Raw genomic sequence first — 25,005 nt, forward strand, 5'->3', positions numbered from 1 at the left:
CTGAAAAGTTTAAAGACGGGGCAAGGTTTGTAACCTGTTTCCTCTAAGCTGCAAGTCTGAGATCAGTTCCAGGAAGAGTTGAAGGTTACTTGGAGAAGTCTGACCTGTTTCCCACCAGACACAAAATGTTCCCAAGTAAAACTCATTAGTTGAATGGCTGAAAGTGCATAGTTACTAAATTGCAGAACATGACAGTTCCTGATGACCATGCAATCACCTCATATACCCCACTGAGTCCTTGAAGAATGCCAGTGGCAGGAAGGCTAATTTTCTTTCCCAATTCTCTTTTCCACTGTAGGGGAATATTTGCATAAAGTGACTCAATCAAAAGCAAGTTGAATGCCTGTTGTTATGAAATCTTGCATTTTTCCACAGTGAATAGGGGGTGGGAGAAAATAAAGCACAGGCGAAGAACATTTTTATTTTACAAACAATAAAAAAGCACCTTCTTAAGTTGGTCTTCCAAATGTTGCCGAGAATAGAATCTGTTACAAACTATGAGCAGATTTCAAGAGCAACTGTTAGGGTTCAGGATTTGCTTCTTTAAAAACCTCCTATATTCTGAATCCTCATTTTTCTTTTTCACATATCTAAAATAATGCAATAAATAACTTAAAATCATCTTTCCAACTTTCTCTACCAAAAAATCTCTGCACAAGTTTTCCCACTGTTATAATCCTACAAGTCTTTCTGTAGGGCTGACAAATTCTTTCATTGTCCTAGGTAGAGATTATATATTTGAGTAATTATACTATAGATTTTTAAGCATAGTAGTTCATATTATTTTAGCATCGATGTAAAAAATAAGTATATAAAGTACATTATTTTGTACAGTAATTAACAAGAGTTTAACAGGTATAAAGATGAATACTGCAAAACTCAGCCTTAGAAATGCTTCAATTTGATCCTTGAAGTAACTATTTCAGAGTGAAGTGAAATAGGAGTATGTATACATATTCTTTATATAATTTGATTTTAAATTTGAATATTTATGATAAAATTTGTTGTAAAAAGATAAGAACTTCTATTTATTATACTCTATTGGAAGTAAAGACATCCTTTTTTTCAGTCATGGAGGATAGGAGATATTATGCTATCACTGTCTTTATTTCTGCTGACAATCAGGCAAACTTTGGGCTCTTGACCTAAAGGGCTGTGGCTGTGCCCTGTCAACTCGGAAGCAAGCTCAGTTGGGACAACTGGAAACCCAAAGGAAAGCCACGCCTGTTCTTCAGGGGAAAAACAGATGATGAATGACATGATGGATTTTCTCCCATAGCTATTGTCTTTTTTTTTCCTTTAGTATGATTATTCAGATATAGGCGGTCCCCGACTTCTTAAGTTCACAGAGTTCATTTATCAAGAGAACTGTTGGAACTCAGAACAAAATGTCCCATAAAATCAGTGTTATGCTGCTAGTTACTAAGGTTGATGACTTTTTTTTGGCCTGAAACTCTCCCTTAGTTTATGGTTGACAGTAGCCTTGTCTCAGTCTCCCTGCCCGTAGTTCTTATACAGTGTGCCCATACCCCGTGACCTGAGATCCTAGCTAAAATCAATGCTTAGTCAAAGGAGTGCGCACAGTTCAAACTGGGAAAATTGTGACAGCCATACTTCTTTCCCCTGCTCATCCAGCTGTAGGGACCTGCCCAAGAGGTGGACAGGTATGTTAAGCTGGGACTTGAAAGTTGGATTTCTTTTTTGGACTATTGCTAATTGGAGTTGTTGGGGAAAACAGGATTTTTGTTGCACTAAAACTACGTGATCCCACTGCTCTTTAGAGTCAGTTGCTGCTAATGTGAGAAGTCATGCATTTGTAACAGGAAAAGAGCAAAACTGTATAACTTATAAAGGGCAAAGCTGGCAGGCCAAGAGCTGCAAGAAGGGAGGAGAAAGTGAGAACGCCGATTACACACATCCATCCCTTATGTTACTATCGAGGTTCAAAATGACTTGAATCCTGCCTTCTAAAGTTGCTTGGGAGGTTAACATGCAAATCTTCCAATGTCTTAAAGTTAAGCAAGACCATTTTCTCTTGTACATGCTCCCCCCTCATTGGTCTATTTTATTTTTATCTCGTATGACACTATGTTTTATCTAAAATGGTTGGCCTTTCAAGCTAAAATGTAGAAACCTGTTTGTCACACAATGTAAGAAATAGCACTGGTACAATTAATTTGGGTGCAGTCTCTTTTTCCTCTTTTCATTTTTATTTTTTAAAGACTTATCTACTTATAATTTGAAATTCAGATACACAGAGAGGAGAAGAGACAGAGAGGAAGACCTCCCATCCATTGATTCACTCTCCAAGTGGCCGCAACAGCCAGAGCTGTGCCAATCCGAAGCCAGGAGCTCCAAGCCTCTTCCAGGTCTCCCACGTGGGTACAGATTCCCAAGTCTTTGGATCATCCTTGACTGCTTTCCCAGGCCATAAGCAGGGAGCTGAACGGGAAGCAAGGCTGTCAGAATTAGAATCAGTCCCCTTATAAGATACCAGTGCGTGCAAGGTGAGGACTTTAGCTGCTAGACTATCGTGCTGGGCCCCTTTTTTCCTCTTAATTGCTTTCAAGAAGGGTTCAGCAAGATCAGATTATTTAAAGGGAAAATGTTCAGGCACAGGATTTTGAATTAATTATCTCATTCTTTTAAGGTAAACATGTTGATGGTTTTGGTGATGAAGTGATAACATACAGATTGACAGAATTATTCTTGTTTTCTTGAATTCTCAGCCCATCAAGAGTGTAACTGATGGTTGACTGTTTATAATGTAGCGTTTAGGAAGCAGCATGTATAGTTGTGGCAGTAGTTGTAGCATCATTTTCATCGGCTGAGAACAGCACTCACGACATACTCATCAACTGATTTTTGTGTTTTTTTTTTTTCTTAACATCTGAGTCATCTCAATAATGGAAAATTTTTGCTCAAAATAGCAGCTACACTGTGGTGGTGAGAGTAATTGCCAACCAACCCTTATTGGACTAGTTCATTTTGGATGAGAATATTACTCATTTATTGAAAGGCACGCATCCTGCAGGCTCTGGGATAATATTTATCATTCCTTAAATGATTCACGTCACTTGTAAATTACAGATGTTTATTTTACAGTTGAAATTTACCATCTCAAAATTTGCTAAGCAGACACACATACGCCCACATGCAAACTAATGTATGTGCATTCCCTTTTCAGCCAGAGATTCCGTGTCTCATGCTGTCACCACACAGAAACAATACAGCACATGAACAACATGTGTGGTGAGAGGAACACATCTCTGGATCCACTTTTTCCCTCTCATGTTGTTGAATTCTCTGTCCCCAGGATGCTTTATCCCAATTTGTTTGATTAGTATATGATTTGTAAAATAAATACTAATAAACGGCTGCTTTATATTTGACACATTGGAACTACTGAAATTATCTGATTGTCTGACAGCCTCTCCACTGGGTTAAAATAACTTACTGTCAAGAACTCTGTTAATATCTGAATCACTAGTTCAGTGGGTGATTTAACTATCAAGAAGGGACACCTATGTCTTCTCTAAGAAGTCAGTAGCATGACTGCATTGGAAATTAGCAGAAGGCAACTCAGAAAAGGCAATGAATATGGAAGGATTGAAGGTTGGTAACTAATAGAAGGACTGAGAAAAGTGTATTTGAAGAACTGGGTGTGGTACAGAGGGAAGAACTTAGTATACAAGGCAATTCAGTATTTTAGGAGAATGAGGTGTGAAATAGCTGGTGAGCAAAGCAGGGAATTACGAAGGTAGGGAGAAGATAATGGAGGCTTGTAAATTCAAGCTGTTTGGATTTCTTCTTGCTGAAAACCATAGAGTGATTGAAGTAGGTCTGTGGTACAGGAAATTGCTGCTTGGCTCATGGCTGTAGCATCAAGGTAGAAAATGTGCCTGAGCAGTGTGTAAGAACCTCATCTGTACATACAAGCAGAGCTTGGCTGCTCAAATGCAACAAAAATCCAACGACCATTAACGAGACAGCCAGTGTGTGTAAACCCAGAGCCTATAGAAATGGAAGTAAAAATGACCTTGCAACATATTTATTGAAGCTCAATGCTATTCCCCAAAGATAAAATCCCAGTAAGTTATTTTTTACATCTTGGTAGATGCAAAAATCTATGAACGCTCCTTATTGTTGGAGCATGGAAAAAAGGTACATTTTTGTATTTGTGACAGACTTCTAAACTGGTATATGAGTAAGAAAATATATTTATAGATATGGAAGTTTGTTTATACTTTGATCTGTCAGTTCACTTTCATAAATTAGTCCACACTACACTTTAATAAGTGTAAAAATGATTATTCAAGGTTCTTGTTTCAGTGTATTCTTTGGAAACCCAAAAAATAATGAAGCTTGTTTAAGTATAATGAATAACAGATTGTGTGCACACAGGTAACAAAATATTAGAGCCAGCTACAAAGAATATTAACTTCTTTTGATTAATGTAGGTTTGTTTCCATAAGAATGTTTGCTTGAATGTGGGATACACCAGATTTTTTTGAAAAACACTGTAACATGTGAAAGGATTAAAAAACTCAGAGGCATATACATAGTATAATTCTGGTAAACTACAGAAGTAATTGATAATAAAAATTGCCTCTGTTGAAAGAGAAGTGTGTTAAGGTCTCAGGAAAAGGGATGGTTTATGTTTAACTGTACATATCGTTGGATTTTTGAAATGGAAGCACTTGCCTATATCATCTAGTCAAGGAAAAGGAGGAAGTCAGAGACAAACATGAATGAAAGAAGAAGGAAGGAAGGAAGAAAACAATGCCAGTGAGGTAGGCGTTAAATGTATTCTCTATGTGGAGCCCTGAGATGGGTCACAGGATCTGCAGGAGGTAGAGGAAGGTACTTGAGAGGTCAGGGTCGCATTCTGATTCTCACCATGTCGCACACGCAGACCCTTCCTGGGTAAGACAAAAGTGCATGTAACCAAATTTATGGCTTCTTGATGTGAACTTGGAATAGAAAAGCAAAATCATCCCTCTGAATTCATAACCATCTAGTTATCTTCATGAGCGTTTTGCAACTAGTTTTTTGTTTTGTTTTGTTGTTTTGTTTTGTTTTTTGTTTAACTAGTGTGAGAATCCATTTGCCAAGAAAGCAAGGTTAAATGTATTTTGCATGGCAATGTCCTGGGATAAGCAACAGAATGAATTGAAACTCTCCTTCCTGGAGCAGTACACAGCCTTAGCCTGAATGCCTCAGTCTCCAGCAATAAATATCCTAGAAGGATTATCACACAACTTAGAACTGACAAAAAGTTCCAAATACACACACACACACACACACAACTAAGAGTCAGACAAAAGGCTCAGGTCTTCATTAGTGTCATTTGACAGAGCTACTATTGAAATTTTAAAATATTTTTATCCCCCCCCTTTTCTTTCTTCTTAAGATTTATTTCATTTTAAAAGTTTATTATGTAAGTGAGGGGCTTCCACAGCCGTGCAGCTCTCTGGGCGGGATGGGAAGGGATTTGGGTGGAGCGTGGTGAGGGAAATGACCCTGCCGTCCCTCCAGTGACCACGGGAAGGAGGGGATGATGCATTGCTCCTTGCTGCCAGATCACATTAGTGCCAGGGGACAAAGTTGGTTCTTGATTTTGTCCCAGGGATCCTGATGGAAGAATGTCCTGAGGGGATTATTTAAGTAGTCTCGATGGTTCTGAGATCATATTGGCTTGGTTCCACCAGATGTGAGAAACCACTCCACACACCTGCTGGCTCTCTAAGCCTGTGTTGGTATGTACATAGCCTCAGTTGCTCCATTGAGAATTTGACCAGTAGCATTGTGCAACTGGCTATTCTCTCCATCTTTTGGTGAAGCACTCAAGATTCTTCAGCTGAATCAAAGGAGTGACTGTCTTGGCTTTCCTGTGCATTCCTGTAGGCTGTCATTCCTTACACAGAGTCAGCAATGGGGGCAACCCAGTCCCACAGAAAAACAGAAGTAGGGCCTGGCGGCGTGGCCTAGCAGCTAAAGTCCTCGCCTTGAAAGCCCCGGGATCCCATATGGGCGCCGGTTCTAGTCCCGGCAGCTCCACTTCCCATCCAGCTCCCTGCTTGTGGTCTGGGAAAGCAGTTGAGGATGGCCCAATGCTTTGGGTCAGCCCTGCACCCGCGTGGGAGACCCGGAAGAGGTTCCTGGTTCCCTGCATCGGATTGGCGCGCATCAGCCCGTACCGGCTCACTTGGGGAGTGAAACGTCGGATGGAAGATCTTCCTCTCTGTCTCTCCTCCTCTCTGTATATCTGGCTTTCCAATAACAATAAAATCTAAAACAAACAAACAAACAAAAACAACCCAGAAGTAAAAAGACACAAAGCTCTTCCATCTGCTACTTAACTCCTTAGATGCTGGCAGTGGTTACAGATCAGATAGGCTATTCCTCATAGCTGAAAACTTCACGTGGGTCTTCCATGTAGGTGACATGGACTCTGCTGTTTGAGTCATTAGCACTGCCTCTCAGAGTGCAATGCAGAATAGAGCCAGGACTTGTACTCCCTGCTCTGATGGCGTATCGACATCTCAAGTGTGGCCTTACCTGCCATTCCAAGTACCTGCCCCATCACTGAGTGTTAGATAAGAATGCATAAAATAATTAAACATGTTTTTGTTTGTTTTTAGATTTATTTATTTTTATTGGAAAGATTTACAGAGAGAAGGTGAGATAGAACAATCTTCCATCCACTGGTCCACTCCCCAAGTAGCCAAAATGGACGGAGCTGAGTCAATTTGAAGCCAGACCCAGGTGCCAGGAACTTCCTCCATGTCTCCCATGTGGGTACAGGGTCCCAAGCCTTTGGGAAAGTCCTAGACTGCTTCCCCAAGTGCCAAACAGGGAGCTGGAAGGGAAGTGGAGCAACTGGGATATGAACAGGCACCATATGGGATCCTGGCATATACAAGGCAAGGACTTTAACCACTAGGTTGTCACACTAGGCCCTTAAGCATGTTTTTAAAGCATGTTTACTTATTGATGAGAGACACTGAGAGGGACACTTAGAAAGGAAGTTTTATCTGCTGTCTCATTCTCCCAAAGAATGTAGTTACCTGGGCTAGGCTAGGGCTGAGGCTAGGAGCTGGGAACTCAATCCAGGTCTCCCTGTTGATTGGAAAGGACAAATTATTTGCATCATTACCACTTCCATTCAAGGCTCATATTTTGTGGAAGCTGAAATCAGGAGTTAGAACTAGAAGTCAAACCCAGGCAGTGATGGGGGACAAACTGATGTCTTCACTGCTAAGTCAAATGCCTACCCTTTCAGCACATTTTAAAAGTATTGAAGCAAAATGATGATGTGAAACTATCTGATAGTTTAATCAGAAAACCTTCTCATTAAAATTTACAAGTATAAAATAACAAAAAGGAAAGACATATAAAATTTGAAAGGGGTAAAGGATCATGAAGGAGCCATGTGAAGCCCCAAAAGTGGTACTAGTGGAGATCAGTAAAACAGGTGTGTAAATGTTTCAATCCTGAGGAAATCAGGATTGACAGATACACTTTCAGTAAAATTTAACATTTGACAAAGTTTGACTTACATTTGATTAAATCTGAAAGAATATAAAAAATGACTAAATTCTTAATTAAATGAAAGTAATCAAGCCCAGTGTAATGGCTTATTGGCTAAATCCTCATCTTACAAGCACTGGGATCCCATAAGAATGCCTCTTTGTATCCTAGCTGCTCCACTTCTTATCCAGCTCGTGGCATGGGTAAGTAGTGAAGGATGGTCCAGGCCCTTGGACTTGGCACCCACGTTGGAGACCTGGAACAATCTCCTGATTCCTGGCTTTGGATCAGCTTATCTCTTGGCTGTTGCAACCACTTGGGGAGTGAACCAGCAGATGGAAGATCTTTCTGTTTCTCCTTCTCTCTGTAAATATGGCTTTCAATAATAATAAAAAACAATCTTTTTTTAAAAAAAGAAATGAATTCCTTCCACTTAATGATTTATACTTCTTCTTAAACTGATATATTTATACAACAATATAAAGTGTTTGATATATCAAGGTCTAAGTGAATACGAACTAAAGAATTATATGTGGAAGTCAGAGTTCTCCAAAGAAAAACAATCTTAAGAAAAGTATATACAGAGGAATAAATCTGTTATGGCAATTGGATCTCATGGTTATAGAAGCCAAAAGGTACCATCATCTGCCATCGTTAAGCTTGAAAACAAAGAAAGCTGTAGTACAATTTAGGGTGAGGCCAAAGGCCTGAGAACCTCAAGAGCTAAGACCTGGGATTGTGACACCAGGTGTAAGTGACCAAAACCAGGAGTTCTGTGGGCAGGAGAAGGTGAACGTCTCAGCACAACAAATGAGAGAATTTACCTTTCCTTAGCCTGTTTGTGCTTGTCAGACCCTCCACTGAATGGATGATGCCCACCCACTCTGGGGAAGAAGTATTGTCTATACTCAGTTTACTGACTTAAATGCTCGGCTCTTCTAGGAACATCTTCACAGACATACTCCACAAAAATATTTTACCAGCCACTGGGGCATCTCTTAGCTCAGTCAAGTAGACACATGAAGTTAACCATCATACGTGAGTAATTTAATATTACAAAATGTTCCTAGGTCACTGTGTGCATTTGTTGCTAGCCAGGATAATTGCTGGGTATCCTGGAGTCATAGACTGGAACAAGAAGAGAAACAAGCAGTGGATTCATGGCACCACCTACAAATGTATTATGGTTGGCAAGAATCCTCTGAATTAGTGCTTCCAGAAAAGATTTAACAAGTTAGGCAAGTTTTCTCTGTTGCTACAATTCTCTTTGTACCATGTAGCACCAACCATCAAGGCAGCCTTAAAACTCATTCATGGCATTCCAAATGAGTGACTATGTTTCCGAAACCACAAAAGGGAAGATTTCTTGGGACTTAAGTGCATAATTTTAGGTCCAGATATTTTGTTGTATTCTGTGCTATTCTATCATTGACTATTGAATTCTGGTCAACAATGGCTTTAGATTATTTTGCAGTAGGCATGTTTGTTTGTGTATGCCTGAGCATTTTTTTTTATTGTGTAGGGCCTTCTAAACATTGCAGGCCCTGTTACTCAAAATTTTAAGTAGTGGCTTTAAATGAAATTCTGTAAAAACAGAAAATGAGAATGGTGAGAGACAGATTATATTAAAATGGATTTGGGTAGAATATTCTCAGAGATAAAAGACATGAACACCTCAGACTCAGGAAAACTAAGGAAGATGTGTAACACTGAATCTAAAGAAGGGGATAGGGAAAAGATTCTTTTTTTTCGTTAAGATTTATTTATTTTGTTACAAAGTCAGATATACAGAGAGGAGGAGAGACAGAGAGGAAGATCTTCCATCCGATGATTTACTCCCCAAGTGAGCCGCAACGGCCGGTGCGCGCCAATCCGATGCAGGGAACCAGAAACCTCTTCTGGGTCTCCCACGCGGGTGCAGGGTCCCAAAGCATTGGGCCGTCCTTGACTGCTTTCCCAGGCCACAAGCAGGGATGGGAAGTGGAGCTGCCGGGACTAGAACCGGCGCCCATATGGGATCCCAGGGCATTCAAGGCGAGGACTTTAGCTGCTAGGCCATGCCGCCGGGCCCGGGAAAACATTCTTAAAATAATCAATAAAACAAATTTCCTACAAAGAACATGTTTAGCATTAGCATACACGTGCTGAAGAATATATTTCTGAAAGAAAAACTAGAGAAACCAAACTATACAATATGCAACAAGAGTTGAAGCTATTAAACTGGTAACTACAATAAAAATATTAGCCAGTATTAATTGTACAAGAGTAATGATTACTTTTGCCAAAACTACATGTCATATATATTATTTATATCACATATATTATATATATGTATGCAGCTAACAGGTTGATAATAATTTGATATAAAAGGTGGGTAATGAGAATTGAGGCCTACTAAGGCTCTTAAAGATTCTGAGAGAAGAGCAGAAATTGCAATTAGTAGGAATTGGAAAATACATGTGATTTGAGTCAACAGAAATATAAATATCAAGTATAGTAAAACAACAAAAAATTACAAAATATATTACAGCTGTACAATAAACATGAATTTAGACAAATTTAAGACATGACTAAGCATTTTAGCTCAAATACAGATTTAATGACCAGAATGAATTGTAATTAGACACTGTAAAACAAAAGTGAACTGAGTTTTTAAAAGCAGAAAGAAAAGAGGAAAAGAACAAACAAAGAATGGTAGTGAAGCTATAGTTCCATTAGGAAAAAATGTTCAAGGTAGAAACATACAAAATCTTCATGACATAATCATAGAAAGGATTTATTCAGAAAATGTAAATTTGCTTGCAATTAAAATAAAACTTCAAAACATATAAGGTGAAACTTACTTTTCTTCTTGTATTTCTACCAAAATAGAAATGCATAATTGTGGTGGTAAAATTTAGAGTGTCTTTTTAAGTAATTGATCAAGAGGAATATATATGTGTATATATGTGTGTATGTGTAGATACATATACACGTATGTTCCTATGAAATTGGAGTAAGCATCCCTGACAAATGAAAACTAGCAGTTTTCAATATAACATATAGAAAACTAAGCAATTAAAGAGTATATATTCTTTTTTATTATTTTTTTCTTTTTAAAAAAATATTTATTTTATAATCTTACATAGTCGATTAGGACACAAAGGGTCAAAGGCTACAGGAAAGTGGGTAAGACTATTGTTTCCACACTAATATCATTTTCTTCACTGTATCTGGGGTCGGGGAGAAACAAAGGGAAAAGCCCCACCCAGACTCCTACCCATCCCAGGTCCCCGGTGTGAGACACGCTCCAAGGGTCCTGCTCAAGCAGTTTTGATAGTTCAACAGGTCTGAATTGCTGCCAGTCTCACCATTCCAATCGTGATGAAATCTGTTCAGAATCCACTGGCTGACATAGTCTCTTTATGGTTGGGGTTCTGAGGTCAGCAGTTCAGTTGGAGGGATCTCCAAAGAAACTTTGTCTGAGGTGATCCCAGACCTGATTCTTGTGTGTGATTGCTAATACAGGGTCTGGCACAATCCATCGCCCCAATCAGCTTATGCACGTGGTGGTCATTGCAATTGCTGGGTCAGTTCTGTTTCCAGCCCTGTCTTCCATGTGAACCAATAGGTGTTGCAGTCCAGCCCAATCCTGCTCACTTTATACTCAGCCCTCACGCAAACCAGTGGGAGCTGCAGCCTAGTTGGGGCGACTCCCCATAACCCCCACCAGGCCTGCCCCCTTGCCCTGGTTCCCATGCTTGCCAGTATGCACTGCAGGCTTGTCCAGTCTGTCCCACACCCCATTTAGCTCTTGTACATGTCAATGGGTATTGAAGCCTAGTTCAACCCAACCAACCCTGCTATCTAGCCCACACACATACTGGCGGGTACCTTTCTGACTAGGCACCCCTGCCCCTGTCCTGGATTTCGTGCTCTTCAGTGGGAGCGGTGACCCAAGAGGGAGGTGTCCACTATTCCCCTGCTAGAGTATATATTCTTTCCAAGCACTTACGCCAATCTGCTAAAGAGTACTTACTACATCTGAGAAGAATCTAATAAGGTAACAGAATAAGAGACATAAAATTAGCTACTACATAAAATTACTGTTTATAAGGCATATGTGAACCTCCCAAGTAAAGTAGTAACGGCATTCATTTCCCAATGCTAATCAAAAATAAAAACAACCTGAAGGTAGGTGCATACTTCAGTATGTCCCTGGAAAGATGGAATTAAAAGATTAGCTTTATATGGAGCAGAAAATTTGGAATGCACGAATAGTGTTTGAAAAATATGTATTTTTTTTCTGTGAATTCTTAGAGTCCCCTTATGTATAAGTAAATTTAATAAAACATGTAGGATGAATTATAGATTAGTAAATTTAATTGAATTCAATAAAGAATAAAAGAAATGGGACATTGTGTTATTAACATTCATAATACTAATGATTATGATGATAAATATATAAATGCATTAAAATATAATATTTTAAAGAAATTTTAAGTGGAATTTGATAAGCTAAGTCTACCATTTATTGGGGAAAGGAAAATGCCTAAAGATAAGTCCTTCTTTTCTAGGCTCACAACTGAGACAAAATTGCCTTAATAGTGACCAAAAACTAATGCAAAGCAAATACATTTAAAATGGTGTAGTTTTGGTATAGGAATAGAAAAATAGCTCAATAGAAAGAAAAAGCTCAGAAATGAAGTAATGTTTAAATGGATGTTTAGAAGTAGCAAAATTTAGATACTTTTAATTTTTTTTGTTCTGTTTCTTGACAGGAAAACTCAAAAGTATGAAGCCTTCAGATCTCTCTGAGCTTCTGTGTGTCTCAGAAATAGCCCATCTTATTTTGGTTTACTTTATAGTGAGGAGAGATGATCTTCACAAGAAAAAAAATGTAAGAATAGCCTGGAAAAATCTAAAGACAGTATGACTTAGTGATTAGCTAGCTAGCTAGCTAGCTAGCTTTATAAATGTGTGAGGTTTTGTCTGTATAATACACATACAAATATGCTATGTATTACAAAATTTTGAGTCTAAGGGTTCTCTGGAATAAAAAGATTTACCAGATTCTAGCCAAAAAAGTATCATGTCCTGAAACCTTCCCCACAACCCCAACAGTATGGTTATGTAGCAATTGGAGAAAGCCCACTGGAGCAGGTCTAAGAGCACTATTGTAGAGAAAATTTAGGGTGGGAGGGAATACGTTGTTTCTATTGAACCTACTTTAGATACAGATGATGAGGGAAAGACAATGCTAAGAGTAGACTTTGGTGGTAGGAGGGTCGCCCATAAGGAGAAAGACTTGTGAAAAATTGAGTTAGTGGTCTGGTGTTGAAACATGAGCAGGGTTGGTGGCTTCCTGGGGTTGGCCAGCAGGTGTTTTCTGTCAAAGTTTTAGCACACATTCAGGAATGTAAGAGTCTTGTTGGTGAACTAACTAACCAACTAACACTGGACCTTATAAAATGACATGCAGAGTCAAGGAAAAGATTGTTTTATTTGTGTTGTATGTCAGGGGTGTAGATGAGTGTGTAAGAATAGAGTGTTTTCTTGAGAGGAAGAAATAGTAGAGAAAGCAGGATTTGGGAAAATTTGAGAAAGCAAAACTATATAAAGGGAAAAGGAAAACGTTGAATGATAGATTTGTGGCTGGGAATGGATGGTGATGGCCAAGGAAATAGAAGACAGTTCATGTTCTGGACAAGAAAAGTTGGGGTTAGAAATTACATTTGTGTGGGAACTCTTGTAACCCAGAAGGATGATTTTTTCTTCCTGACATTGCTCAGCCATGGGAGACAGGGAAGAAAACAGCTTGGGCTTGATTAGGGTGGGGAGTGACCAGGTATTGCAGGAGAGAAGAGATAAAAAGGAATAGAGGGTGCTGGTGAAAAGGGGATATAAAAAATTTCTTCTGGGGTCAGCCTGGGTCTGACCAAGTATTAAGTGTGGGTTGAGAGAACAGAAAAAAAGGAGACCTGAAAAACATAATGACAGTGCTACGGAAGACAAGAGGAAAAATATTAAGGAGCATTAACTATGATTAAGTGAATGTGGGTGTTGAGCAGGAGAGAAAGCACTTAGTATGACTCTTATACTACTGCCTTGAACAACTTTGTACATTTATAAATTAGGGACTATATAAGAGGGGTAGGATTAGGGAAGAAAGTATTAGTTCAGTTGTAAACATGGTGAGTTTAAGGCAAACACGGTAAGTTAGGTGACCATGTTTAACCTGCAACTGTGTAAATGAATGATAGGTTCAGCGACATCTTAGGCTCCCTAGAAGCAGAATGCCAGACAAAAACTCATATCTGAGTGATGTACTGATGCAGATTCTGAGACAAAAATGTAAATGCAAATGATTAAAAACAGATTCCACTAGGGGCATTAGCCTCATGGTTACAAGGGCAGTTCAGACATGCACATCAAAATCCATAGAAGTGATACGACATGCTCCCCACTCTCACTTCCTACCGTACTGACCCTCGGAGATGCTGACAGATGAGTAAGTAGCTAGTTTCCTGCCCTACATATGGGAGACATGGATATGTTCTAGTTCCCAGGTTCAACCCCAGCCCAGTCTGAACCATTGCTGGCATTTGAGCAAGGAATCCGCAAATAGAAACATCTGTCTATTGCTGTTATTGTCTCTCGTGTAAGTAAATATCTGCCTCTAGGAGCATCAGAAGTTAATAGAGGGAAAAAGCTAACGGGAAAAAAATTGAGTAAAGATGCAGTTTTCAAGTGAAGTTTTGCCTTCTCCACTGGCAGGGGAAACTTGAGAATAATGCTAAAATTTGTCATAAAGCTTATCCTTCTAGAGGCAAGATAATTGTTATTTTATGCTGTCCCATCCATCTTCAACTGTGGGCTACCACAAAGGCCAATTGTCCAGGAACCTAACGCTTTTGGCTTGTCCAGGAAAAATGCCTTGAGTATGCCAAGATACAAAACTCTAAGAGCCTGACATTCAGAAACTGTGATAAGGGCACACTAGAGTCAGTCAAGAGGATTGTATAGGATCTAAGAATACTGAGCATTTGTAGAAACCTGTGATTAGAATTTCGTCACCTGCTGGGAAAAATAACAAGTGGATAATGTTCTGAAGAGACAGATAGATGATCCTTGGGAATCTCTGACATCTTAAAGATAGAATCCTGAGAATGGAAAAACAGGTTCAAGAGGACTGAAAGAGTAGCACACTGTAGGAATATACTGAGTGTAATCATCAGTAGCTATTGCTTGTGTGATTTAAGGTTATTCATATGCTTGTACCAATGGGTGAGGTACCTGTGGTACTCACTGTGTCTTGCAGAAGGCAAGGCAGCTGTACAGAGGGTCCTCTCCGCTTCACTCACTACTTCTCGTAGAGTCCCCCGTAAAACCCAGGCACTTGTGATTGATCCAGCCATCATGACTAAGGATGAGCTCAGAGTCATCTTGACCAATGTGGGGTATCTTTAATTAAACAATCTAGAGAACATCAGGAGGATGATAAAGCACCAGCGTTTTGAAAGGGCAAAGAGGAAAACAGCCTTAGGAAGAGTCCGGTATAATATTTACGTAAAACAGTGTCTGGATGAGACTGCCATTCTGGCCCCAGTCCCAAACAGGAAATGATGTTATACGAACTAGTGACTCAGCCGCTGATTCTACCACCTGCTTACCTACAGGAAAATGCTCTCAGGTTTTTAGAGGATAAATAATTGGCATTCAACGTTTTCTCTTCAGATATACCTCCTGCCTTTCAGATGTACCTAAAAAATACTTCTATTCTGGTATTGTGGCAGTATGATAAAATTCTAAAAGTTATTTTTAAATTATTCATTTTCATTATAAGCAAGTATTTTGTGTATTCTGCATGTGTGAAAGCATTAATTTTAAGTTACATTGTGCTTTTAGTGAACAATTTGAAAACACCATATTCTGGTTATTGGATGCTGATTTGTATAGACATTGCAATTCATTCAGTCCCTTGAATGTGGTTTTTCAAAACTTGCTATTTTCAATACCTCTCTGGTCATACATATATAATTGGCTTTTAGAACTTGGAAAATAATTTAGGTGTTCTTTAAAGGCCTAAATTACTTATATGTTACAGCTTTGTTCCCTAAAATCTTGTATTAATGGAATAAGGATGCAGTTTATTGAACTACAGTATTGAAAGATAGACTCTTACAAACTGATTGGATTGGATTTGATTGGATTTGGCTGCTAGTGACTCATATTTTGGAATAGAGGGAGAGACCGCATAGCTGGCTGATAGAGGATGTGCCCCTATGTGTCTGTTTCCTAACTCACAGTGGGGTGATCTTGTGGCTGTCCTGCCTCATCAGAGACCTGACCAATGAGGCTGCCTGATCTCAAACCATGAACACCCAAAACTCTGAACGGAAATAAACCATCTTCCTTCCTAAAAAGCTCTTTTCAGGTATTTTAAAATAATGAAAAAACTCACTAAAACACTACTCTTTCATGTACAACAGGTCTGCTAACACTTGCATATTCTTGGCCTACCCATTGTCATATTTTGGAGCAATGTATCACTGGTAGACAAGTAGAGTGCAGCTGGAAGAGAAGCATGCACAGACACAATGCCTCTAGCAAAGTTACTGCGATGAACTCTGCCTGATGCTTTTAAATAGGTGAAACCCAAGAATGTATGTAAAACCTAAGAATGCACTCACTGTTGACATGGTCCTGGATGTTTGAAGCCCTGTCAGACTTACACCCTAGAAGACTGAGTCTGATGTCACTTTGGGCTGTCATCTCTCCTCACTCTGTTCTTAGATTAGGTCAAGAATGAAGCATAAAATGTGCTTCTGGACACGGAAAGAAAACCAGCTGGCAATACAAGACAAGGCAATCAAAAACAAGGCAGTAGTCTTGCCATTCTTTTCTGTTAAATCACTGAAATCTAAATTAACCTCCTTGCATTCACTGACGTTAGAGTTCAGCTTTCTCAAGTGTCCTGCTATATCTTCACTTTGAGATAAAATGATTCTGAGTAGCAATGAGTGTGAGTTATATTTTATTTAGAATTTCTTTATTTCCTTTACCCTACCTCTTCATTCTGATTTCTGAATGCCCAGAACCATACTGCTGTGTTTCTTAAATCTTGAACTAATGGTGAACTCTTACTTTCCAAAGTTTCAGGTATATGACAAGCCATTCAACACCTTTTGCTTAAATAGCCTAATGTTCTTGCTTTCTTTAAACTCCTCAGATTAATTTCCTTCTGATTCTAAACTGTATTTGCTATCAAACAAAGTCTCAAATCTGGGACACAATGTTCTCTTTGAGGATGCTTCAAAGAATTCAAGCAAAATTCAACTTTGGTACGAAGAAATGAAATCCATGCATGCAGGGGATTTTATATCTATTTATCTAGCTGATATGTAAATTCCTTTCCAGAAGTCATTAGCAAACATCCTCATATATATTTCTTATATAAGGTTAAATATTATATATGTATCCGTATGCGTATTATATCTCTTTATAGAAGTTTCTCCATATAAATCTCCCTTGTATATCTTATATGTAACCTTTTTAAAATACTTGTTTATATGAAAGTCGGAGTTACAGAGAGAATGACCTGGAGAGAGAGAGAAAGAGAGATATCTTCCATGTACTGGTCAACTCCTTCAGTATCTGCAACAGTCATGGTTTGGCCAGGCCAAAGCCAGTATCTAGGAGTTGTATCCTCGTCTCCCATGTAAGTAGAAGGGGTCCAAACAGTTGGACCATTTTCCAGTGCTTTTCCCAGGCTACTAGCAGGAAGCTGGTCCCAAGACAGAGCGCCTATGCTGTATACCAATGCCCTGATGGGATAGCAAAGGATGTACTATTCCCATAATTGTGTGTGTATGTGTACACCTGGGAAAGAGAGAGAAAGAAAAATATTTTTTCCTATTGCCTTTTATTTTCCTAGAACTGCCCACTTTAAGACTTAATTGCCTTTAAATCCTCTTAGTTGGGAATTATGCTACTGGTGGGCTGAACTACTCTGATGACTCCATTTCGTAAGTCCCAACTCTTAATCATTACTTCTGGATCTCAAGCTGTCCGGCAAAGGCATAGCTGAGTCACCACCTGTTCTATCTTTCCTTTCTTCTGTTTAGTAGGAAGAAATGTGTTTCTTAATAAAATTGACTTAATTTTTTCGTTAGAGTCACCAACTAGTTTCTTATCCAAAACATTAGTAATCCTATATTTTATCTGAACCTTTGCTTTTTTGGTTTGTTTTGTTAGACTCCACATTGGTGAGGGTGACATTTTAGTCCATCCGAGGATTAAACATATGACCCCTATCACTGCACATCTGAGGTCAATGGTAGTTATCAGTAGCAGGCTTTGCATTGCTGCATGGGAGGTATGCGCACAAGCGCAGTGAGCAGTGAGGAGTGGTGGGTACCCACTTCATGGTAGCAGAGTGATGTGGTACCACTGTTTTATAGAAGCAGTGTGGTTGACATCCCTGAATAATTCTGTGGACTGGCAAAAAAAAAAAAGCTGAAGTCTACTGCTTCATAAGCAAGGACTACACCTCAGGGGGAGGATTGGTTGGAACCTTATTGAAAGTCAAATGTCAAAATGTTGGCTTTTTGATTCTAGGAAGAAATAGCAGTCTACTTAAAATGTTCACACATTGTCAAACTTATTTCAAATTTTATGAATGTGTTTTCTATTTCTTTAAATCTGTATACCTAAATTTTGTGAGTTACTGTGTTTATACAGAGATAGTAAGTCAAATGAGACTGAATGTTAGATATTTTTGTTTTTGATGATATGCACCTGTAATATTCTTATTCACTATTTACAAATATTATTATTAATAACTGTACACAGTTATGGCTTTTGTGTGAGATTTCAGTATGTATATATAATGAATAATGGGCAAAGTGGCAATCAGCATTTCCCTTGCTTTTACATTGCTTTTTGATTGGAGCTTTTATGTCCTATTTGTTTGTGTACAGTTGACTAGAGTACTGTGAGCTACAGTCTCTCCACGGTGCTGTGTAATACTAGAAACTTGCTTCTTTAGTCTAATTCTGACTTGGTCCCCCTTAGCAAAACTGCCGCATCCCTCTCCCTGCCCCCACCATGCTGAATCTCCAATAATCGCCATTCTGTATTCAGATTTATTTTTAGCTTCCACATAAGAGATATGACATTTATCTTTCTGTGTCTCACTTATTTCACTTAACTCTGGTTCCACACGTTTGACTCCAAATGATAGGATTCCATTAACTTTTAACTTTGGGCCATATTACATTGCATGCAGGTTTGTGTATGTATCTTATTTTCTTTATCCTGTCCACTGATTATGGATACCTTGGTTGATTTCTTATCTTGGTTACTTTGAACAGTGCTGCAGTAGACATGGCAGAACAAAGATCTCATTCATGACACTGATCTGATGTCTTTTGGATATGTAACCAGTTGTGGGATTGATGAATCAAATGGCAGCTGTGGTTTTAGTTTGTGAAAGGAATCTCCATAATAGTTTCCATGGTGACTGTCTTAACACACATACCCGCCAACAGTGTATAGATGTTTCTCCATCTCCAGATTCAGATCAGCGTTTGTTCTTATGCCAGTCCCATGCTCTTGTAATGGCTATAGCTTTGTAAGGTATTTGGAAATCAGGTAGATTCATCCAACTTGATTACTATTATTATTTCTGTTTATATATGATTCATGTTCATTTTATTGACGTACTGTATTATATTTATTAATGTTTGGATTTGAATACTTTTTACTTCCCTGGAACAAATCCCTCCTAATTGAAATTTATAATTCTTTTTTTAAATGTTTATTTATTTTTATTGGAAAGGCAGATATACAGAGAGAAAAAGATGCAGAGAGATTTTGTATTCTTTGGTTCACTCTCCAAGTGGCTGCAATGGCCAGAGCCAAGTTAATCTTAAGCCAGGAGCCAAGAGCCTCCTCCAGGTCTCCCACCCAGGTTCAGGGTAACAAGGCTTTGAGCCATCCTCTACTGCTTTCTCAGGCCACAAGCAGGGAAGTGGAGCAGCTAGGACATGAACCAGCATGCATATTGTATCCTGGCAGGCAGATGCACGGCGAGGATTGAGCCACTAGGCCATTGTGCTGGGCTCTTTTCTTTCCCTTTCTTTAGGGCTCTCTCATGGTGCTTAGCTTTTGATAATTGGACTAATATATGCCTTGAAGAATGTCTTTTGATTGACTCTGTCGGGGAATTTCGAGACTCGTCTACCTGGATGTCTAAATCCTAAATAGTTTTCAGTACTTGGGAAATTTTCAAATATTATTTTAGTCAATATGTTCTCAATACTTTTTTCTCTTCTGCTTTAGGAAATTATGAATGTGAATACTTGTTCATTTAATGGTATCCTTCACTTCCATAGGCTTTAATTATTCTTTTAAATCATTTTCTCTTTGTTTTCATTTGAGTTATTTCCAAAGTTTTGTTTCTAAGATTAGAAATTCTTCCACTTGGTCTATTTTGACGTTAAACCTCAATACTATTTCATTTTCATTTCACTGATTGAAATTTTCAACTCAAGAATCTCCTGAGTTTTTTATTGATTTATTTCTCCTTGAATTTCTCATTCCTATCATTCATTTTTGCCTCATTTCTTTTCAATGTATTCTCTTGCATCTCCTTGAATTTCCTTAGGATTATTGTGTAGTTGGGTGCAGCTGACTAATGGCACCCCAAGGCAGTGCTGTTCCCCGCATGGCTAAACACAGCTATCTGCTTTTGTACTTGATTGGCTTAAGAGGCTAGTTGATTGATTTGTAGCAGCTGAGTTGGTTTGAAATCTGGCTGCTGCGTGCTAATGAGAGCTCAAAAACCCTTGGCTTCAGCCATGTGGTGCAGTGATTCCTGGAGTGTAGCAGGAGCTGCTGCCTCCAAGCTTGGCCAAGAAAGACTCCTCCTAACATCCTACACTCATGTCCTGTGTGATATTTCCACAGAATTTTGGAGGCCCTGGTGAGATTGAGGTCCTCAGTCAAAGGGCGGTAGCCATCCTGTGCTTTGGAACCCAGCTCAGTAGTCTGGGAAGGCCACCATAAAAAGACTTAGCACAGCCCAGCAGCCAATCCCGGCTTCCTGGCGGTGGGATTCACACTGCTCTTTCAGAGGAGGAGTTGTCTGGATGCCAGTCATAGGTGAGTTTCTATCTCACTATCTGTTTCTGTTTTGAATACTCATCTGGGACTCTTCAGAAAGCTGGGCATGACGTTTTTTCTTGAGACAAGGTCTGTATGGGACGTCATTATGGTCTCATAGGGTTTGGGTCCCTGGATTTTTTTACCTTCAGGTTTGTGTTGTGGTAGCCACTGATGAGAGTATTGGGCACTTGTGTCCATGAAATTCATTGTTGTGTGTTTTGTTCTGAGTTTTGTCTAATTCTGAGTTCTGAACATTGGATTGTGAGAGTTTGTTGGTCACTTGTCTGTGTTAAAACTGTTTGATTCACCAGCTCTGGTGCTGAGATAACAAGTGATAATCAGAGCTCTATTCTAGTATTCCCCTATGGTGTAATTTACACATTTTAATAACAGGAAGTTATTTGAAAAGGGTAGATGTGCTTGTCTGATATATGTTCCTAAGTCATCTTGATACAGTTGAAGGTGTTGTTTTACAATAACATTATTTGGCCTCAATGCTCCTTGAAATTGAATGAGGATTAAAGGATTATTTCAAATGGTAAATTCTGCTGATTTCCCAGCCAGCTCCAATATTAAGGAAATTGGCAGATGGAATGTTTTTGGATTGCTTGAAAATATTTACAGACTCGAGAATTGGAATTAATTGATGTCTAACTTTGAAAACATAAGATGAAGCTTTCAAGTTCTGAATGCTTGGGAAGAGCCAAATTTTAAGAGTAAAGGATGCTTTTGGATAAGGTCTCCTGGTAGATAAGGTTTGGTTTTCCTGACTTTATGATTTCCTGATGGGCCTCTGGGTATCTCAAAGTGACAAGATGTGAAAGTTAGATCTTCCTTCTGGTAAAGGTGGCCATTTGGATCCAATGCTAAGTATTGCCAAGATGTTAATTATGCTATATTTGTGACACCTGGAAAGCACACCATGGAAAATCTGGCTTTGATTAATGACATTGTCCAGCATTGTCTACAAAAATCTACATGTGCCTTGGATTGGAATTTTACCTCGTAATCTGCAATTATGTGCACTTAATGTAAATTAGTCATGTGGCAAACTGTAGTACACCTTTTCCCATAAAGTTGCATGTGTCTCTTACTGCAAACAGCAGGTTCATTCCTGACACCAGCAACTAGCATTGCTGGTTCTAATCCCAGCAGCCCCATTTCCCATCCAGCTCCTTGCTTGTAGTTTGGGAAAGCAGTCGAAGACAGCCCAAAATCTTGGGATCCTGCACCCACGTAGGAGACCCAGAAGAAGCTCCTGGCTCCTTGCTTCAGATCGGCTCAGTTCTGCCGTTGCAGCCATTTGGGGAGTGAGCCGTGGATGGAAGATCTTTCTGTCTCTGCTCTCTCTAGATCTGACTTTCGAATAAAAAAAAAAACGTTAAAGAAGGATGGATTGATTAGGGCTAGGCATATTGATTCAAAATCTTGCTATAAGATCCGGACATTGTCACCTAAGATTGGCTGAAGCATGTGAGAAAGCTGTTTATAACTGGTTCATCTCTGCCTAACCTGGAGATACTAATTCAGCCACCTCACTCCCAGATCCCTCTGGGAAACCTGTATGTGAAGTTAACCCAGCCGAAGGGCAGCTACCATGCTGATACAACAGCCAAGAAAGTGGCCCTAACACCAGTGGGGCCTCCCAAGGTGCTGGTCACAGCCTTCTCTGGGCCCAGTCCTGGTTTGACAGATTAGATAGGACCAGAGGTGGATAAAATTACAACAGGTGACTCAGGACCCATCAGGCCTGTTCAGGTGGCACAGCAGACCCATCCCCAGCTCTGGGTCTCCCAGCCCTCAATGTATACTGACGGAGCCACATTCCTGTATACCAGCCTAGAGAAGTAATATAGGTTAAGAGACCTGTGTCCAAGAACCTCCCTGGAAAAGGCTTTATCCTCTGATTTTGAGCACCCCCAGAACCATGAAGGTGGCTGGAATCAACCCCTGGGTTCACCGTTTCCAGCTAAAGAAGGCCAGATCTGAACCAGAAAAAAAAGTGTTCAACAAATTGGAAGTCCTTTAAAGAAAAGACTGCTATTCTTTGTCTTGTCTTTAAGGGACCTCCAGGATGCAAGTGTTACTAGGACCTCAGCCAATGCTCAGGATGATTTATGATCTGACTACCCATATTGGTCAAGGTCAGTGTGGGATCTGGGAAAACATGGGGAGTAAGATAATGCATACAAGGACAAGAACCTGGGGCAAGGCTTACAATTCAGTAAAACCAGTTAAGTGTTCCATAGTCCCCTACCCTATTGGGCCTGTCATAAGACTTCTAAACCCCTGTGGAATATTGCTGGCAGGCTTGAGCCCTAAACCTCCTTATGTGGAAACCAAGGTACCGATCGGATAGTGTTCCCCTGGATATGAGATTGAGTCAAAGATTTGAGTCAAGTGTTAGAACACGAGGTTTAGAACGCCAGTGGGGAATGTAGTTGGGTGCAGCTGACTAATGGCACCCCAAGGCAGTGCTGTTCCCCGCATGGCTAAACACAGCTATCTGCTTTTGTACTTGATTGGCTTAAGAGGCTAGTTGATTGATTTGTAGCAGCTGAGTTGGTTTGAAATCTGGCTGCTGCATGCTAATGAGAGCTCAAAAACCCTTGGCTTCAGCCATGTGGTGCAGTGGTTCCTGGAGTGTAGCAGGAGCTGCTGCCTCCAAGCTTGGCCAAGAAAGACTCCTCCTAACATCCTACACTCGTGTCTGGTGTGCTCTCTCTCTGAAACAATTATTTTGAATTCTTTCTCAGAAATTTTGTGGATTTTTTTGAGGCAGTATCTCTTTCTGGGGTTTTACTTTTGGAGGTATCGTGTCCTTGCTTCTGTGTGTTTCCTGCATCCCTGAGGTGACATCTACACATCTGGTCCAACAGTTCGTTCTTCACAGTTTATCTGTCATTGCAGAAACTCTTGCTTAGAGGAAAGGTAGTGGCTAGTTGCTAGGTTTTTGTTGCAGGTAAGCTCAGAAGTGTAACCTCTGATTTCTTCAGCTGGGATCACTGTTTGCTTTCTCTGAGTCTCATTGTTGTCCAGTTTACAGTAGTTTGTGAACTCTGGGACTCAGAGACATTTAGGAAGTGAGCCAGTGATAGGAAGCATGCTTGCTTGCTCTCAAATAAAATGAGCATACATAAGGAATTTCAAAAATAAGTTCTTATTCCACAATTGTGATGACAGACTGAATGTTATTCTGTGATATTAGCCAGTGTAGACATTACCATTGATTTACTTAGCTTGTTCTGCACGTGGTAATTCAAAAGAGTGGCTTTATAAGAAAAGTCTGTACTTCTCCAGGACGCCAATGACAATGAGAAGACTTTTAGTAATTGCCTCCTGAGAACTCTTTACTTACAGTGCTTGATTTAAAAAAAAAATTATTTATTCAAAAGTCAGAGAGAGAGTCTCTTCCATCCACTGGTTCACTCACCAAATGGCCATAACAGTCAACGATGGGTCAGGCTGAAGACAAGTGCCTGGATTTTCTTCCAGGTCTGCCATGTTAGTTTGGGGGCCCAAGTACCTGAAACATCTTCTGTTGCTTTTCCAGCAAGGAGTTGGATCAAAAGTGGGAGAGCCAGGACACCAGCTGGCTCCCACTTGGAATGCTGATGTTGTAGCTGGTGACTTAACTCCCCTAGCATTTTATACCTTACCCTAGACAATAAGTTCTACAAGGTATTGAGCACTATTTTCTCCAGAATTTTCTGTTGTGTGACAGAAGGCCACTCGGTAAATCCATCAATCCTGTTTCAGCAGAGGCATATATCTTACATTCTTTATCTTTCAAAATTTCTTTATTAGACAAAATGGCAGAGAAGAAGAAGTGAGAGGGAGAAAATTTCATCCACTGGTTTACTCCCCAAATGCTTACAACATTCAGGGCTGTGCCAAAACCAGACAGAAGTCAGGAACTCCATCCAGGTCTTCCACATGGGTGGCAGGGTCCATAGTACATGAGCCATCATCTGTTAGGTCCTAGGGTGCATGTTAGCAATTCTCTAGAAGCAGAGCTGACTTCAAACCCAGTACACTGACATGATGAGTCAACTTGCTGCATGCCAACACCCACCCCTCCAATATTATGTTCCAACAATATGTCAAGTGTTTGTATGTTGGTGGAACTGTTCCCTTCCTTATACATACACTGTGCCCGTTTTTTCTCTTACATAATTTTAAAAAATTTGAAGTAAGGGCTAGTCCCTTCTTATGTACTAAATATTTTCTTTCATTTTTTCTTGTTGTATATATTTAATACCAACCCATCACAAGCTGCTGAGTTCTCCTAAATGGCTCCTCTATTGGTCCTTGAGTTCCCTC

General features: G+C 39.7%; 1 protein-coding gene across 4 annotated transcripts in view; it reads left to right on the forward strand.

Annotated features, from left to right (window-relative positions):
- ADAM28 (ADAM metallopeptidase domain 28) overlaps window positions 1-25,005 on the forward strand; it is a 227,465-nt gene that overhangs the window by 103,887 nt on the left and 98,573 nt on the right. The window contains exon 1 of one of the 4 annotated variants that reach the window (XM_058670032.1): window positions 19,048-19,167. The exons of 1 other annotated variant lie outside the window; for it this stretch is intronic. Coding sequence is in view for 1 of the 3 variants with exons in the window: in XM_058670031.1 (XP_058526014.1) it covers window positions 20,667-20,679 (13 nt within the window). In the remaining 2 variants the exon portion in view is untranslated. Of the gene's footprint in view, window positions 1-19,047; window positions 19,168-20,533; window positions 20,680-25,005 lie in introns of those variants that run through there. 2 more of the 4 variants (XM_058670033.1, XM_058670031.1) reach the window with 2 other exon arrangements.

Source organism: Ochotona princeps, chromosome 11 (assembly GCF_030435755.1).
Source record: "Ochotona princeps isolate mOchPri1 chromosome 11, mOchPri1.hap1, whole genome shotgun sequence".
Classification (NCBI taxonomy): domain Eukaryota; kingdom Metazoa; phylum Chordata; class Mammalia; order Lagomorpha; family Ochotonidae; genus Ochotona; species Ochotona princeps.